Below are 19,033 nucleotides of genomic sequence, written 5' to 3'. Positions count from 1 at the left end.
GAGAGCCATGAGGAAAAGATTACTAAGCATGCTCCGTTTAGCAGATGTGCACTATCTGCTGTAGCACCCACATGTTGTTCAGCAATTAGGTGCATGCAGTGCAGAGACATACCTTTTGCAAGCATAGGCTATTTTAGGGGGCGCACTAAAAATGTAGTGCTTTATATTTGAACTGATGTTTTAGCATGCATGTTCACGGATCCTTATATTGGAGTCATTGAAAAAAATGAAAGCAAGGAAGGACTTTAAGCGTTTTCCACCTTTTTTTTATTGATTAGTGATTGAGAGAAGGTTTCGGTTCCCCCCCTCCCCCCCACTAAAAGGTGGAAAACGCTTAATTTAAAGTCCTTCCTTGCTTTCATTTTTTCGATAAATCCAATATAAGGATCCGTGGAACTTTCTAGCGCTATATCATCCGTAATTGTGGCTTTCACAGATTGTGTATACCGCTCATCATCTCTACTTTCTATCTGCAGCTAGCATGCATGTTCACATTTTTAGTGCGTGTATGCTCCAAACTGCTTGGTATAAGGTTTAATATATAGGCTCCTTCACTGAAAAAGTATTAGTACCTTTTACTTATGCCTGTGTCCTTAGTTTTACATTTTTCTCTTGCTTCAGCTGCCAATTGCATATTTGCATGTTGGATGTATGCTAGAATGATAGTAGGTCAGCTTTTTCTGATGAACGGTACAGCAACACCCTCATTTGCTTTGAGCCATAAATACAAGGTGTTTGCTTAAACTTTTAATACCAACATGTCCCCAACTGAGATGGGAAAAAGTCTGAAAAAATAAGGCTGCTCTTAAAAAAAATATATTGTAGTTGTTACTTCTTTACAAATTAGAGGGATGGCCACAGACACCCGTGTTGTGGATTTCTCTTAGGACATTTCAAATTAAACAGTTCACAGGAGCTGAGTAATTGCATTTTACTGTATATAACAGCTGCAACTTAAAAAAAAAAATGCTGACAATCACAATGGGAGAGAGAAAAATAGAAAATAAGTAAAAGGAAACCAAAATTTAAAAAAGTATAAAGAAATATAAAATTAATTGTGTTTTTCATTACAGAGCAGCAATTTATTTAATATTGTAGCATGGCCATTTTAAGGATACCTTTTTATATCGAGTAAATTAGTAGTCTCATGTTATATGTGCTCTGGTTTCTTGCTGTGCTGTAACTGTGGAAGAGTTTATCACCTCTTTCTCCCACTTCAAATGACGTTGGCTTGTCCAGTTAGAAATTAAGGCAGTTTCTAGTCTGCTGTGGTTGCCTCTCTCTTGTACAGTTTGACTTCTAGTGCTTTGACATGCTGTGATGGCTTGGGCAGCTCCAAGAAGGAAGAGTGAATTTTAGCAACTTCATCACATCTGTTTTAAGTTCTCGTGTGCTGGAAGATTATTTCATGAAGTTTGCCATTTCCTCTTTTTGATGTTATGTATTATAGATATCATAAGATAACCAGTGCTTCAGACTATTTTATTAGTGAAGTCTTAAAAAAAAAAAAAAAAAAGTCTTAGTTCCTTGAATTCTTCCTAGTGGATTTTATATAAAATGTCCTGTTTGATAACAGTGAAACATGGATAATACATGCCTTTAGTTATTCAAGAAATTTGGCAAAGGTTAGTGATATGCTCAAAGCAACATCTGTCCAGCATGTTGTCAGACAAACACCATTTGTTCCTGGATAGATTCACCTCTAAAGGCGAATGGTGAGAAATAGTTTGGTTTTGTCCAATAGCAAATGTCATAAAAGAAGACGTTTGTGCAATATTTGATGTAACCTGCAAAAGGTATGCCAAAGGAAGAGGAACCTCCATTGACCCCTCATTCATACCTTCCACTCCACTCATACATATTTATTTTATTTATTTTTAATTTTTATATACCGACATTCTCGTATAATATACTAATCATACTGGTTTACATTAAAACAGGAGATGCAGGAAAAAAGTTACCTTTGTCAAATACATTTAACATAAATAACAATGAAAATTATTAACAAGGGATAACAACTATGAAAAAAGAGAAAGGTAAACAAGTGGAAGAAACATAGAAGTTAAAATGAAAAAAGGTAGCACCAAGGGTTGCACGAAGGGGTGCACAAAGGGGAGTGCCCCTTTGTCACGCCCCTTCGGCGCTCGACGCCAGATGGAATGGTGCCGTTTACCGGCTCGACGCTGGGCTGGATGACATCACAAGGGGGCGGGTCTCATGCTCACTGTTTTTCTTCATAGCGATCTCCATTCACATTTTAAAGCATATGCCTGCAAACGCTTATTCACCCAGATCTGAACGTGCTCACATACACCACTGGCAGTCCTCACACAGTAACTCTAGGTCAGGACACTGCAGCAGCAAACCGCTCAAAGTTGAACTCAAACCAGATGGCTTGAGTTTGACAGCAAATATGACTTTTGCAAAAATCTGTTGAATTTTTCTCCAAGGATCTTGGGGAAATTCATGGCAGGTCTGATAGATTGCTAAAATCCATGGTGGATTTCCTTTGGATGCACATCAGATTTTTCCTTGGGTCTGCTATGGATTTTACCTCTAATGACCATTTTGTTTAAAAGAGGGTTGGGGCTGGCCCTGGGCTCAGGTGTTGCAGTGCATGTGGTGTGGGTTCAACCACCCATCAGAACTGTTTGAACCTGGGTGTGGGGAAGGAGGGGTGATAGCTGCTGCTACAGTGGCAGACCCTGCAACTTTTAGCATGGCATTAGAGTACCTCAGAGGAAGTTGCCCCTTCAGGCTAATAAGGATTACCTATTATGCAGGCTTTCCATCTTAGGAGGAGGGAATCAATAGAGGGAGAAGTAGGGGGAGAAGCCCCGTAAAAAAAAAAAAAAAAAAAAAAAGCAAAAAAAAAAAAAGCTGGCAAACCTTGAAAAGGTTTCCAGGTGGGTCAGATTGTTTTATGACCCTCTTTTAAGGAGCATTAATATTCATGAATGTAAGACAGTGGTACAGCATTTGACCTATAGTACCAAGGAAGGGAGCATGGCCTAGCAGTTAAGAGCAGTGGCTCAGGATGCATCTGCCCATAGTTTTCCTTAGAAACTTGCTGTGGCTATAAAGCACCCATGGACTGTTGCACCTGCATTTTGTGTACATAAATTTAAAAAATACAAACTGTACATGGCGTTTTCCAATTCCCCCCCAAAACACCCTCCCAGGAATGCATCCTTCCCCAAATGTGGCCAAAAAAATATGCATTCTGGACCACTGCAATTTTTAGGGTCTATTTACCTGCATAAATGACTTAAAAAATTGCCCTCTGAATGATTTAGAGCTGTCAGTACTCCCATTTAAATTTATAAGAACATAAGAACATGCCATACTGGGTCAGACCAAGGGTTCATCAAGCCCAGCATGCTGTTTCCAACAGTGGCCAATCCAGGCTACAAGTACCTGGCAAGGCTACAAGTACTTTGCAATAGAATAAGCTGCCTTTTTCTGTTAGGTAAGGTTAGATCTGTAGGCCAAAATGTCACTTTCAATCTGTTTGGGTACAAAGAGGTTAAGCTGTTTGGGACAGGGACTTGGTAACCATGTGCTCTTTCTTAGAGTTGTGTTCATTGACAGTGCAGTGTGTGTGTGCGTGTTTAATGTTAATCATTCTGAGTCTTATTAAATGAGATTTCTCTATAAATCTTCTAGCAAGCATGGACATTGTCAGTGTATCGTGTTTATTAAAGATACAAAAGAAAGTGCATTCAAATGTTTGTATGTGTTTCTCCCAGCAGTTTCTATTGTTTTCTCGCAGATAAGCAGGCTGAATTAGCCATGCTGTCTAGGGAAGTCCTTCCGGGATGGCTGGGTGGAGCTTGACCAAGCTCTTCTCCGTGCTGCATGGCGCCATCTTCTCATCAGTCTGTTTCTTCCACACTGCAGGCTGCACGCGGAGCTTCGCTCTCTCCTCAGAGAATAGGCTAAAAAAAAAAGGAAGAGAAGAATACAAAATATCACGATAATGCCACCACGGCCACCTGGATTTAAATTCTGCCAGTGTGGAAAAAAATGTCTGCAATGGTCGGGCACAACTATTGTTACTTGTGCCTTGGTCTGGATCACAATCAGGTGGCTTGCTTGGGACTGCAGCTGCATGTCCTCACGGGCTTAGCGCCAACACGCCGCAAGATTGCTAGGTTGAGAGAAGGTTCCGCAGGGTCCCACTCCAGCTCGGTGAACTTGTTGGCCCATTCCTCCCTGGGGCCCTGCCTGGACCGCCTCAAAAAGGGCCTCCTACTTGGGACCACTGGAGAAGCGGCAGAGCTAAGGGGGAAATCCTTCCCCCCCCCCAACTCTCAGCACTCTCAGCTGGCGCAGAAGGTGTTGGGAGATGCACCGGCGCATTCACCACGGCACCCTGCGTCCGGCACTGAACCACCGCACCCGCCTGATGCATCACGTCATCCCAGTGCATTGCCCGGCATGAAGTGCCTCATGCGCAGTCAGGGCATGTGTCGAAATCAAAGCACAGGGAGGATCCGGCACTCGATGTTTCAATGCATAGGCATAGTAAAACGACAGGCTTGAATTGACACAACTCAACAGCAAGTCTGTCGGCACAAGCCCTCGCTGCACCACACACCTCGACTCAAAAAAAAAACCTCCTGCATATCACTGGGACCCAAAAATATCTCAGGATCCAGCCCTGGCAGCAGACCCACAAGAGGCCATCCTCCCTGACTTGTGTCTGGTCTTCTTGGGCAAGGAACAAGTGTCAGACATAGGGTCCACAAGCTCCTCTCGCTTGTTGGACAGGGTCGCTACACTTCTTCTTCAACAGCATTTGATCTGACTGGTCCCCAGCTCGCAGCTGAATCAGGGATTGTACTCCCAATATTTCCTTATCCCTAAGAAATTGGGAGGACTCAGCCCAATCTTGGACCTCTGAGCTCTCAACAGGTTCCTCGAGAGAGAAACTCAAGATGACATCTCTCAAGTCCATTCTTCCTTTCCTACAGCCCAACAATTGGATATGCTTGCTGGACCTCAAGGATGCTTACTCCCATGTTCCTATGCACCATTCCTCCTGGCGGTACCTGTGCTTTCAAGTCAACAGTCGCCACTATCAGTAAAAGTCTCTCATCTGCCCTAAGAGTCTTCACCAAATGTCTCGTAGTAGCAGGGAATCCATATCCTCGACGACTGGTTGCTGTTGGCATCGACACCAATCACCCTTTAAAGCAACCTACAAACCACGATCCAATGCCTGGAAAGGCTTGGATTAATCATCAATTATGAGAAATCCAGCCTCCAACCAACACAGAATCTGCAATTTATCTGTGCCTCCATAAGCACAGCTCAAGGAAGAACCTTCCTTCCAGTGGACAGGGCCCACACGCTGCGCACACTGGCCATACAGCTGAAAGACTCTACTCACACTATGGTCTGCCAGCTCTTGTCCCTCCTGGTTCACATGGCAGCAGCCATCTACGTGGTGCCTCAAATGCGTTTGCACATACAGTGCCTACAATGGGGGCTCAAGTCTCAATGGACACAGTTCTCACACCCATCGTCAAGGCGAGTGTGTCTGACCCCAAGCATAACAGACCTGAACTAGTGGCTATGCCCCACTGCCCTCTCCGTTGGGGCCCACTTCGCCCACCAAGTCATCAGATGATCCTCACCACGGATGCCTCAAGCAAAGGCCGGGGAGCCTATTTGCATCACATGAATACACAAGGACTCTGGTTCCACTGGGAGAGTTTCTAACAGATAAACCTCCTGGAACTCCGAGCAATCGGAAATGCAGTGCGCATGTTTGAGAGCTTCCTATGAGGAAAACAGTCATGGTCCACACAGACAATTAGGTTGCAATGTTCTACATAAACAAAGAAGGAGCGTTCCGTTTCTGGAGGTTGTGCAGGGAAGCAGTGTGCAACCTAGAGTGGGTGAAAGAGCGCTCCATCAGCCTTCAGGCAACCTACCTACCCGGAGTGGAGAACTCCAGAGCGGACATGTTGAAAAGGATTTTCTATCCACATGACTGGAACTTCAGACTGGAACTTCGCCAAGACGTAGTGGAGTCTCTCTTCCAGACCGGGGGTCTCCCATGTGTAGATCTTTGTGCTACGGAGAGCAACAGGAAAGTGCAGATGTTCTGTTTAGTTTACCCCAGACAGAAGCGTCTAATACCGGATGCCTTCCTCATAGCATGGGGGGTGGGGGGGGGGCTTCTCTACGCTTATCCTACAATCCCATTCATCTCGAGAACCATTCAGAAGTGTATATTAGGCGTTGCCGACCTCATCTTAGTCGCTCCGGTGTGGCCCAGACAACCGTGGTATGGTTATCTGGTGCGTTTCTCAGTAACTCCGCTCATTTTCCTAGGCCACAGTGTGGATCTACTGTCACAGGACGGAGGCACCCTACTTCACCCAATGCACTCCTCACTGCACCTCATAGTGTGGAGGTTGAAAGGACAGTATTTAAATCACTTGTGCTTGCCTTCGGCAGTCCAAGACGTGCTGTTTATCCTCCTGGAAATTCTCCACCAGATGTAACTATCGGTGAAAATGGCTGAGATATGCAACATGGTATGACAGCAAGGGCATAGACCCCCTTCTCCTACTCACTGGAGCGCCTGTTGGAGTACCTGCACTCCCTTTATCAGGTGGGACTGGCAATGGCTTTGAGGTTCATGTCAGCGCGATTGCTGCCTATCATCATCCCCATAATGGCCTGCCAGTATCCAATCATCCCCTAGTCTCTCGCTTCATGAAGGGCATTCTATGTCTGCAACCACTGATGCACAAGCCTTCAGTCCTGTGGGATCTCAACCTAGTTCTGGAACAGCTGATGCTTCCACTCTTCAAACCTCTGAAGACTACTCACATGAGGTATCTCTTTTGGAAAGTTCTGTTCATAGTTGCCCTGACCTTCGCAAGAAGAGTCAGCGAGCTACAGGCTCTGGTTCACTACTCACCATACCTGGAATTTCATCACAAGTAACCTTACAGATTCACCCTTCATTTTTATCCAAGGTGGTCTCTGTTTTCCACATAAATCAAACTATCTCCCTTGCAACCTTCTTCCTGAAGCCACACAAAAACGAGTGGGAGAGGCGGCTCCACACACTAGACTGCAAACCAGCCTTGGCCTACTATAAACATCAAACGCACTCAGGTTAGAGCCTCACAGCTATTCGTTTCCTTCAACCCAAATGCTCCAGGTTTACTGGTCTCTAAGAACTCTTTCAACTTGAATTTCGCAATGCATTCAGTACTACTACAGTAAAAGATCAGAGACTCTGGTTGGTCTGCCAGAGATGCATCAAGTAAGAGCGATGGCAGCATCGGTAGCCCATCTATGCGAGGTTCCAGTCATGGACATATGCAAGGCCGCCACATGGCCCTTGCTCCACACTTTCACTTCTCATTATTGTCTCGACCAGCAAGCAGCTGCTGATGCAGTGATGGGCAGGTCCATTCTCCAGTCAGGAACATAGTAAAGAGACTGTCCTCTTGTCTGGACCAGGTTGAAGCAGAGGTTTCACTCATCCTTGGGAACAACACCATGTTCTGGCAAGGACCCATCTTGTTGCGCTTCAAACCTTCAGCTGGGGACTCCCAGACAGCATGGCTAATTCAGCCTGCTTACCATAGATAGTGTTATGATATCGAGGTGTTTGGTGGATTCTTAGGGGCAACAGTGATAGTGACTCCCACGGGGAGGAGCCCTGTAGGGAACTGGAACACCAGGCTAGACTCAGATGCACAAACACAGAGAATATATCTTTATTATGCAGCCTGTATGATTCACCAGAGGTGGCGGTAGAGAGTGGATTAGATAGCTATAGTCTGATCCTCGGCGGAGGAGAACCCGTCCCACAATGGTGGTATAAGGCCCCGATGCAAGATATCCAGTGAAGCGCTGTAGGAGAGACAGACTGGCAGATGTTGTTACACACTCCCTTGTAGCTGAGTAGATAGAGTTCCCAATAAGCAGTAGAGAGAGGATAGGAAGCAACAGTCTCTGATCCTTGGCAGAGGAGTCCCATTCCACAATGCTGGTGTAGGCCCAATGCAGATAGACAACGAGGAGCTGTAGATGAACAGACTGGGAGAAGTAGTACTCGCTCTCTGTAGCTGATAGGTAGTGTTCCAGCAGGTAGAAGAATTGGTAGCAGGCACCAGGATAGACACACAGGCTCTCGAGGAGCAAGTACCTGGATTCAGGATAGGCACCTGGAAATAAGCAAAGGGCCCCCGAGGAGTGGGTACCCAAGGTTAGTAGAACCCCGAAAGGTGAAGATAGCTTCCAGCAGAAGTGGCAGAGCAGCTTCAGACTGGAACAAATCCAATCCGTTGCTAACTCGACGAGAGTCAGCAAATGGGCAACTTTTGTAGTCTGAAGCAGTGACATCATTCGAGGGGGACGCCCCCGAGGTTCGCGCCAACACTGCTATAAGACGTGAGGCGTGCGCGCGCCCTAGGAGGCCTCAGGTCAACATGGTGGGACGCTGCGCCAAAGCCTCTCCGGGGACGGGACGCCAGAGGGTGCGGCAAGGAGACGCTGCAGATGCCATTCTCCCGAGGCTGGTGGAGAAGGCTGAAATAGAGGTGAGGCATATCGGTCGAAGCCGTCTGAGACCGGACGCCACAGATAGCAGGATGAATTAGCTATGCTGACCCGCCCACTTCCCTGGACAGTCTCCACTTCACGGACACGCTTTGGAATAGACTGAGGGAGAAGATGGCGCTGCGCAGGAAAGATGTGCAGCCATATACAGTGCAGAGCTCTGTCAGCTTGGTCAAGTTCCACCCAGCCGTCTCGGAAGGACGTCCCCAGATAGCATGGCTAATTCATCCTGCTATCTACGGAAAACACCGTTTTACGGTAAGCAAACTTGCTTTTCTTTGCTAGTTGCTTTTCTATGAACCATGGTCCATTTTCATCCTGCTTGGAATGTTCCTTGTGGCATCTTGTTGTCTGAGCATTACTTTTTGTGCTTTTTATTTTTTTGTGGGGGGGGATGTGTTAATTTCCACAGAGTTCTGGGCTTGTTTACTGGAAATCTGCTTTGGAAGCTCTCTGTGGTAGTATTTGCTGTAACTGCTGTCTAGTGATAGGGTCAGGAGATTGCCATCAGGATAGTAAATTTAAAAACTGATATCATAAGACCCTTTTAATAGGGCATCTTCTCCTGGGCAGGAATCTTTTATTATCTGTCTGAAGGTGGTTTTACTGGAAAACTTTAATCCAGTCTCGGATCGTGATTCAGAAAACTCCTGCAGGGAAATATCTAGATTAGGAATAATGATTTGGTTTGTGATTCAACATTCAGTCTCTTGACTCCTCTCCATTGATAGAATATGCAAGCATAATGAACAGGAAACCTTAGTAGAGCCATGTACTTGATTTTGGAGTCTGTGCTGAGTTGGTAATCATTTTAAGAGCAATGCTGATTTTTAGTAATCATGGTCAGTAGCTTTGAGATTGTTCTGTGGGAGCTTGTATATTTTAAAATCTGTTTTTGTTTTAATATTTTATATGTTTATCTGTTTATTTACATTTATTATGAATGTTCTGATGTAAGCCATTTTGGGATATAAAAATTGTAAATAAAATGAGTAGGAATGACTGAGGGGAAAGGGGTAGACCAGGTGAAAACAGGGGCAATAATGAATATGGTTGAAGTGCCATACAGGAGGCGATTTTCTTGGCAGAAGAAATAGAATTGGGCATTTAAATGTGGAAATGTATTCTACTATCTCAGCTTGAAGGATCTCCACAAAGCAGCCAAGCCCAGAAGGGCACGGAGCCTCCGCAGCACATAACGTTTCTTGTTGTTTGTCTGTGTTCCAGATCAGTGGTGAAGCTCAGGAGCTGTTTTCTGTTCGACATGGGCCAGTTCGAGCTGCACGAATTCTTCTAACGCCGCAAATCGGTGAGTGTAACACACCAAGAAATAATGCAGTAGTGGAGCTGCCAACTGTTTTTTATTAAAAGCTGGCTGTGTTTTAACTGGCTTTCTTACACTTCCTTTTTTTTTTTTATGATTAGCTCATGTGGTAGCTCACATCTTAACTCTACTGATTATTCATGACCAAGTCATACTGCTGTGGTTGGGTTAGTAATACAAGATCCTGTTGCTGGCATCCGTGTGTTGCATGCTATACTGATGGCTCATTTCTCTCCAGTTTCTGTATTGTTTCCATTACTGGTTCCTTTCCATTTACAGGTTTGACAAAATTTTAAGGCTGTGGTGATGCCTTTGCAGAAGATTGAATCTAGGGGAGAAACTCAAAGGCCCAAATAATGTTTTGCCAAGGATAAAAGTTCAGGGTTACAAATTAGACCTTTTGTTACCTGTGTGCAGCTGGTCTCAGTTGCCTTGCTCTCATCTGCTTAGTTTATTGTTGAAAAGTCCATTTCACATATTCAGTTGCTGGGGATCAGCCTTATGATCCTTGGACTGATGATTCTTCACAGGATTTTCTTGAGATGGGGAAGCGCAAAGGAGCTATCCAACGGGGCAAGATGGCCAAACTGGCGGTTGCCCTCTGTTAACAACTATCCTCGAGCACGTCTCTACCCAAGTTTCGGCAGTCGATGCTGGAATTGGGGACGCCAGCCGGTTGGCGGTGGAAGTTTCCCTTAGCTCCGACCACCGCTCCACACCGTATCTTCCCACAAGAGCTGCCATTTCTTCCACTGCTCCTCTGAAGCGACCGGGACTCTGGACGGTTCTGTTCTATCTTTTGGCTCTGTTTCTCCTGCCACATCGACACCAACTCAGCGTCTGAATCTAGTAGGAGAGCTGTTGGAACCCCAAAAGGCGCAGGCTGATGTAGAAGGGTCTATTTCATTCCTTGACTTGCCGACTAGATCAATTGGAACAGGTATGAAGGACTCTAAATTCATCAGTTAAGGCTTCTGTTTTGGCACTTCATGACTCTACTGCTTTTGTTAAATCTGCAGTTATCACTTTGGACAGTGTGTGAACTGTTATGTCAGTATCGGTATCGTCCTTAGTCTTCTTGACCACTGATTTACATAATAATTTTAAATCTCATGAGCTACGTTTTAGCTCTCTGGAAAAGAAAGTATCTGATGGAGAAGTATCTTTAGCAAAAGTTCAAGATGTCTAGCACATCATCATTAAGGACTTATCTTTTACTTCTCGTAGAATTGAGAATATTGAGAACTCTCTCAGGTCTTTGAACCTGAGATTACTCAATTTTCCACGGATCCCTTTCATTACACATCCGATTATTATTTTTTTTTTTCCTCACAGGACAAGCAGGATGGTAGTCCTCACACACGGGTGACTACATCAGGATGGAGCCCAATCACGGAACACTTTTGTCAAAGTTTCTAGAACTTTGACTGCCACCTACTGGGCATGCCCGGCATGGCATTAACCCTGCAACCAGCAGGGATCCCCCTTCAGTCTCTTTTTTTTTTTCTATGCTGCAGTAGCCATGCGGGTTAAGGAGCTCTCTAGAGATTCCTGACAGGAATTTTCCTCACGGAACTTTTTTCAAAATTTTCAAAAATCTTTTACCCCATAGGGGTCCTCCTATCGATTCCATAGTCTGTGGTTGAAAGGTAAGGCTTTACCGTCATTTGCGGTAGATTCCCGTCGAGTTTTCCCTTCGGGGCTTACTGGCCATCGACCACACCACAGCTAAATTTTTGTCGAAGCCATGGCGTCGGGTTTTCATTGGTGCCCCGACTATCCTCGGACATTGTCCATCACAGACCCGCATAGAGTTTGTGTATTGTGTTTGGGGTCCAACCATAACATCATAACTTGCACCAAATGTGCCCAAATGACGCCAAAGGGCCCTAAGGCCTGCTCAGAGAAGATGGAGTTTCTTTTTCAGTCAAAACCTCAGACTCCATCGACCGCTTTGACATCGTCTGAGCCGGGGCCATCAACGTCTTGCCAGCAGCGGGACACCGGTACTGCCCGACCTGCATAGACTACTCCAAAGGTGTCTACTTCTTCCTCCTCGCCTCAGGAAAAGGACTGAGGGGAACATCGTGAAAAGCATTGCCACTGGCATCGGAAGGCTCAGTCTGCTGATCCAGGCAAGCCCTTGGCATCGGCATCGACAGAACCACAGACAAAAATCCCGTCCAGAGAAGGCCCCCATCCTCCTCTGTGACTGGGTCACCGAGGCGTTCCCCACTTTCATTGGTGCAGGGAGCCGCGACCCCACTTTTACTGGTAGACCCTCCGGCTACGCCATTATTGCCTCCCCACTCCGGAGCTGGGGTTACGTGCCCCAGACTTCCGCGAGGAATTGGATCGGATGATCCAAGAGGCCATCGGTAAGGCACTTCAGGGCTTCCGACCTTCATCGGCACCGTCACCAACCCGATACCCACGGTGTTTGCACCGCTTCTAGGCAGACTGGATGTGCTGATCGGTGCACTTCCACCGATGGAACCGAGAGTACCGGTCTATCCACCGCCTTCCACGCCGATACCTTTGTCATCGGAAGATGAAGAAACACAGATACCCATACCGCCGTCTGGGATCTTGCCATCGATACCGCATTGACCTCTGTTGGTGCCTCCTCCGGTACTATCGATGCCTAGGCCTGATCCTTCAGGGCTAATGCCATTTCTTCCCTCTGGTGATCCTATGGGAGCTGGGGATCAGCCTTATGATCCTTGGACTGATGATTCTTCCCAGGATTCTGATGATCTGCCTTCAGAACTCTTTCCTCCTGAGGAAAGATGACTATCTCCTCCAGAGGATCTGTCCTTTTATTAATTTCATAAAGGAAATGTCTGAAACTATTCCATTTCAGCTTCAGACAGAAGAGGACTCGAGGCACAAGATGCTGGAAGTACTCCAATTTCTTGATGCCCCTAAGGAGATCATCTATTCCTATTCATGAAATCCTAATTGACCTGCTGAAAAGGAATTGGGAACACCCAGGCTCGGTACCACCTGTCAACCGAAAGACAGATGCCACCTACCTTGTACAGACAGCCCCTGAGTTTCAAAGACCACAGCTGGATCACCATTTTGTGGTAGTGGAGTCAGCCCAGAAGAAAGCTCAATGTTCTAAACCTCATTCCTCCATATCTCCAGGGAAAGAACAGAGGTCCCTGGATGCATATGGCAGGCGTGTCTTCCATGGCTCAATGCTCATTTCTCGCATTGCTTCCTACCAGTTATACATGACCCAGTGTAACAGATGTTTCATGAAGATCCAGGATTTCTCTGAATCTTTACCAGAACAATTCCAGGATCAACTCAATACTCGCGCTCAGAAAGGCCTAGATGCTGGCAAGCATGAGTTCCATGCTGCCTATGATATTTTTGACATTGCCTCCAGAGTGTCTGCAGCGGGGATTAGCGCAAGAAGGTGGGCCTGGCTGAAGTCCTCAGACCTATGACCAGAGGTGCAGGACCAGTTACCAGACCTACCCTGCGCTGGAGATAATCTCTTCGGGGACAAAATCCAGGAGACAGTGGCACAGCTAAAGGACCACCATGAAACGCTGCGCCAGCTCTCCTCAGTACCTTCTGATTTCCCGTCCACTTCTAAGAGGACATTCCGAAGGGACTCTAAGTGACCGTCTTTCAAACCACGGAGATATTATCCTCCTGCCGCTCGAGGTCGCCCTTCCAGGCCTTGCTCAGGTAAGCCCGATCTCAGAAGACCCAGCCAGCCCCTCAACTGGGCCCAGCTGCTGGGTTTTGACTCCTCGCTGGAGAGCATAAACCAACCTCCTCCACCGTCTGTACCAGTCGGCGGTCGACTGTGCCACTTCACCAACATATGCACACGATCACTTCCGACCAGTGAGTCCTGGCTGTAGTGTCCCAGGGGTACCACCTCAACTTCTGACTGTGCTGGACCACTCCCCACCTCGGCCGACGTGGAGGTCATCCGACCATTCTTCTCAACTGGAGGAGGAGGTTTCCCTCCTTCTCGAATCTCAGACAAAAGAACTGGTGCCCCTCTCCCAGCAGGGGCAGGGGTTCTATTCTCTGTATTTTCTCATCCCCAAAAAATCAGGGGGCATTCGTCCAATCCTGGACCTGCATGCCTTAAACAAGTATCTACAAAAGGAAAAGTTCAGGATGGTAACCCTGGGTTCCCTACTTCCTCTACTGCAAAGAGAAGATTAAGAACATGCTATACTGGGTCAGACCAAGGGTTCATCAAGCCCAGCATCCTGTTCCAACAGTGGCCAAACCTGGCAAGTACCCAAAAACTAAGTCTATTCCATGTTACTGTTGCTAGTAATAGCAGTGGCTATTTTCTAAGTCAACTTAATAGCAGGTAATGGACTTCTCCTCCAAGAACTTATCCAATCCTTTTTTAAACACAGCTATACTAACTGCACTAACCACATCCTCTGGCAACAAATTCCAGAGTTTAATTGTGCGTTGAGTGAAAAAGAACTTTCTACGATTAATTTTAAATGTGCTCCATGCTAACTTCATGGAGTGCCCCCTAGTCTTTCTATTATCTGAAAGACTAAATAACAGATTCACATCTACCCATTCTAGACCTCTCATGATTTTAAACACCTCTGTCATATCCCCCCTCAGCCGTCTCTTCTCCAAGCTGAAAAGTCCTAACCTCTTTAGTCTTTCCTCATAGGGAACTGTTCCATTCCCCTTGTCATTTTGGTAGCCCTTCTCTGTACCACCTTCATTGCAATTATATCTTTTTTTTTTAGATGCGGCGACCAGAATTGTACACAGTATTCCAGGTGTGGTCTCACCATGGAGCGATACAGAGGCATTATGACATTTTCCGTTTTATTCACCATTCCCTTTCTAATAATTCCCAACATTCTGTTTGCTTTTTTGACTGCCACAGCATACTGAACAGACTATTTCAATGTGTTATCCACTATGACTCCTAGATCTCTTTCTTGGGTTGTAGCACCTAATATGGAACCTAACATTGTGTAACTATAGCATGGGTTATTTTTCCCTATATGTATCACCTTGCACTTATCCACATTAAATTTCATCTGCCATTTTGATGCCCAATTTTCCAGTCTCACAAGTTCTTCTTGCAATTTATTACAATCTGCTTGTGATTTAACTACATTTTGTTCAATTTTGTATTATCTCACTCGTAGTATTTCTTTCCAGATCATTTATAAATATATTGAAAATTAAGGGTCCCAATACAGATTGGCTTTGCTCTCTAGATCTTCAGGACGCGTACGCACACATTGCCATCACTCCATCTCACCGAAAATTCCTTCGGTTCCTAGTCGGCCCCAGGCACTTCCAGTACAGGGTCCTCCCTTTCGGCCTGGCGTCCACAGCTCGAGGCTTTACCAAGTGCCTCGTAGTGGTCGTGGCCTACCTTAGGGGTCAAGGAGTCCATGACTACCCTTATCTCGACGATTGGTTGATAAGGGCTCTGACCCAAAACCACGCACTGAACACCATACAGGCAAAGGCCTTCCTCCCTCGGGATCGAGCTCACACTCTCACTTCCCTGGTACATTACCTCCAGGCTCAAGATTACTCGATGGCTCGTTGTTTCCTCATCCTGCTGGGTCATATGGCCCACTTGGCCATGAGAGTCACACAGTGGATCTTGCAATCCCAGGGGGCTCAAGCTTATCATCCAATGTCCAACTTTGTCCACGTTACCAAGCAGCTCTGCCTGTCACTGGCCTGGTGGGTGCAACACTCCAGTCTTCTTCAAGGCCTTCCTTTTCAGGCTCCAGAACCTCAGATTATCTTAACAGACGCCTCCAACCTAGGGTGGGGTGCTCATGTCAACAACCTGCAGACTCAGGGAACCTGGTCTCTACAGGAAGCCAAAAATCAGATAAATTTTTTGGAACTTCGGGCGATCAGATATGCCCTCCGGGTTTTTCAGGATTGCCTCTCAGGCAAATCCATCCTGATTGACCGACAACCAGGTGAGGATGTGGTACATCAACAAGCAAGGAGGAATGGGCTCCTACCTTCTGTGTCAGGAAGCTGTGCAGATATGGGCATAGGCTCTTTCCCACGCGATGTACCTCAAGGCGACTTACTTGGCGGGCGTGGACAATGTTCTGGTGGACGAGTTGAGTCAAACCTTTCATCCGCACGAGTGGTCCCTTAACCCCACGGTGGCAGACACACTCTTTCAACGTTGGGGTTATCCACGACTGGACCTCTTTGCATCCATTCACAACCGCAAAGTACAGAACTTCTGCTCGTTCACTCGCAGCCGCCACTCACAACCGAGGGATGCGTTCACCCTCTCATGGTCCACAGGTCTCCTCTACAGTTACCTTCCTCTTCTGCTCATATCCAAGACTCTCGTGAAGTTACGAAGGGACAAGGGCTCAATGATTCTGATAGCCCCTCACTGGCCGCGCCAAGCCTGGTTCCCAATCCTCCAGGTCCTCTCATTATGCCAGTGCGTTCGCCTGGGGACAGACCCGCTACTGATAACTCAGAACAATGGGCGCCTGCGCCACCCCAACCTCCCGGCCCTGCCTCTGATGGCCTGGATGTTGAAAGGCTGATACTCCGATCCCTTAACCTTTCGGAGTCGGGATCTTGAGTTCTCGTAGCTTCACGAAAACCTTCCATGAGATGCTCATATTGCTCTAAGTGGAAAATGTTTACGGTCTGGTGCACGTCTATGTCCATCGACCCCCCCCCCCCCCCCCCTTCGCTTGTTCCACCGTAAAGTTTCTAGACCAGGGGTCGGGAACCCATGGCTCGCGAGCCAGATATGGCTCTTTTGAGGGCTGCATCTGGCTCGCAGACACGTGTCGCCATACTTCGCGGTTCCCCGCTGACCCAGCTGCTCCCCGGTCCTCCGTCGCCCGGGCTTAAAATGCTGTCAGCCCGGGCGGAACGCGGCAGGACAGCTGGAGTCAGCGGCACCGGCGTGCTCTCTTCTCCTCCCCCTCCCCCCCCCCCCCCCGCGGCCCGGAAGAGGAAGTGGAGAGCATCGGGTGCCTGCGCGGGAAGAAGAGACCACACTAGCGTGGTCTCTTCTTCCGCGCAGGCACCCGATGCTCACCACTTCCTCTTCCGGGCCGCGGGGGGGAGGAGAAGAGAGCACGCCGACTGGAGTCATCCGGGTGCCTGCGCGGGAGTCATCGGGTGTCAGCCGGGGTGCCAGCGCTGGAGTCATCGGGTGCCTGCGCGGGTCTTCCCGCGCAGGCACCCGATGCTCTCCACTTCCTCTTCCGGGCCGCGGGAAGAAGAGAGCACCGGCGTGCTCTCTTCTTCCCGCGGCCCGGAAGAGGAAGTGGAGAGCATCGGGTGCCTGCGCGGGAAGAAGACTGCAGCGCGGCTCGGAAGAAAATGAAAATCTTCAACCGCGGCCGATGGGACTCCGCCTTCGCCTCCGCGAGGGCTGAAAATGAAGGAGGTTAGCGTTGGGAGGTGGCTGCTGCTGCCGCGAGTTCCCGGGGGGGGGAGAGAGTGAATGAGCGAGCAAGCATGTGTGTTTGAGATCCTGTGTGTGTGAGTGAGAGATTGCATGTATGTGAATGATTGAGAGCCTTTATATGTGAAAGAGAGTATGTCTGTGATTGAGATCCTGCCTGTGAGAGAGAGAGCATGAATGTAAGTTTACCATTGGGAACCTGTATGTGTAAGTTTGTAATTGAAAACCTGTTTGTTTGAAAGAGTATGTGTGTATGATTGAGATCCTTTGTGTGTGAGAGAAATCATGTGTATGTATGGTTAAGAGCCTGTGTGTATAAGTAAGAGAGAGATCATGTGTGTCTGTGTCTGATTGACAGCTGGTTTAGGTGATGGAGCATGTGAGTATGTGATTGAGAGCCTGTGTTTAAATGAGAGAGAGAGACCATGTGTGTCTGTGATTGAGAGCTGATTTAGGTGAGGGAGCATGTGAGTATGTGATTGAGAGCCTGTGTGTAAATGAGAGAAAGAGAGGACATGTTTGTAAGCATGTGAATGAGAGTCTGTGTGTGAGAGAAAAAGACAGCATGTATTTATGTGATTGAAAGCCTGTGTGTGTGTAAGCGTGAAAAGATAGACAGCATGTGTGTAAATGTGTAATTAAGAGCCTATATAAGTGAGAGAGAAAAAACATTTGTATATGTGAGTGACTGAGAGCATGTGTGTATAGGTGTGTCATTGAGAGCCAGTGTGAGAGAGAGCGCTGGTATGTGACAGAGAGGAGAAAGTTCCAAGCAAACCACCCCACCTCCTGCTAATTCAGAACAATCTCAGGACACCTGGATATCAAACGTTCCCAGGTATGCAGAGCAAAAAAATTTTTGTATCCTTATTATTTTTCATTACTGGATCTTTGTGTCTGCTATTTTGAAATATTTTGTTGGTATCTGGAAATGTTTTATATGAGTTTTTAATTATTGGATATTCCACTCATCAGCTGTTTCGAAATATGTTCTTTTTGTTAGTACAGTTTTACTGCTGATGATTTTATATTTCTTGATTTGTTTTATAAGGATGTGTGATGTTTCTTTTTTCCTTTGTTACACTGCATACAGAGACTCTGGCTTGTTGCAGTTTCCAATTCAGTTTTTGTCTGCATGCTTCTTGTTATGCGTTTTGGTCTCTTTATTCTATGTTAGGTGAGGGACAGCACGTGATTCAGGTGAGGTTTTCTGCTGGCGTGTAGTTTCTGTGTAGGACTCTATAGCAGCCTGACTTGGTCCGTTTTCCTAATAGGAGATGTATTGGTGTCTTAAGGCCTGGTGTAATATTTTCAGAGACTTATTGTACTTTAAAAGTGTGATCTTACATAAAATGCACACATTTACTTGTATTTAGTTTTAAACATATTGTATGGCTCTCATGGAATTACATTTTAAAATATGTGGCGTTTATGGCTCTCTCAGCCAAAAAGGTTCCTGACCCCTGTTCTAGACTATCTCTGGCATCTTTCAGAGTTGGGCCTGAAAACTTCCTCTATAAGAGTACATGTCAGTGTGGTAGCCGCTTTCCACAACGGAGTAGGAGATGTCTCTATTTCCACACATCCCTTAGTCACACGCTTCATGAGAGGTTTGCTCCACCTGAAACCTCCCTTGTGTCCTCCGGCCCCTGCTTGGGACCTTAACGTGGTCT

At 46.7% G+C, this 19,033-nt stretch overlaps 1 protein-coding gene across 7 annotated transcripts in view; it reads left to right on the top strand.

Annotated features, from left to right (window-relative positions):
- The window catches only part of BCAS3 (BCAS3 microtubule associated cell migration factor), a 969,760-nt gene that overhangs the window by 46,721 nt on the left and 904,006 nt on the right, over positions 1 to 19,033 (top strand). For all 7 annotated transcript variants that reach the window (XM_029612008.1, XM_029612006.1, XM_029612007.1 and 4 more), the window contains exon 6: positions 9,823 to 9,904. In XM_029612008.1, the coding sequence (XP_029467868.1) occupies positions 9,823 to 9,904 (82 nt within the window). The remainder of the gene's footprint in view (positions 1 to 9,822; positions 9,905 to 19,033) is intronic.

The sequence above is a fragment of the Rhinatrema bivittatum genome, chromosome 8, assembly GCF_901001135.1.
Source record: "Rhinatrema bivittatum chromosome 8, aRhiBiv1.1, whole genome shotgun sequence".
NCBI lineage: Eukaryota > Metazoa > Chordata > Amphibia > Gymnophiona > Rhinatrematidae > Rhinatrema > Rhinatrema bivittatum.
This window is presented reverse-complemented; position numbering and strand designations above follow the sequence as displayed.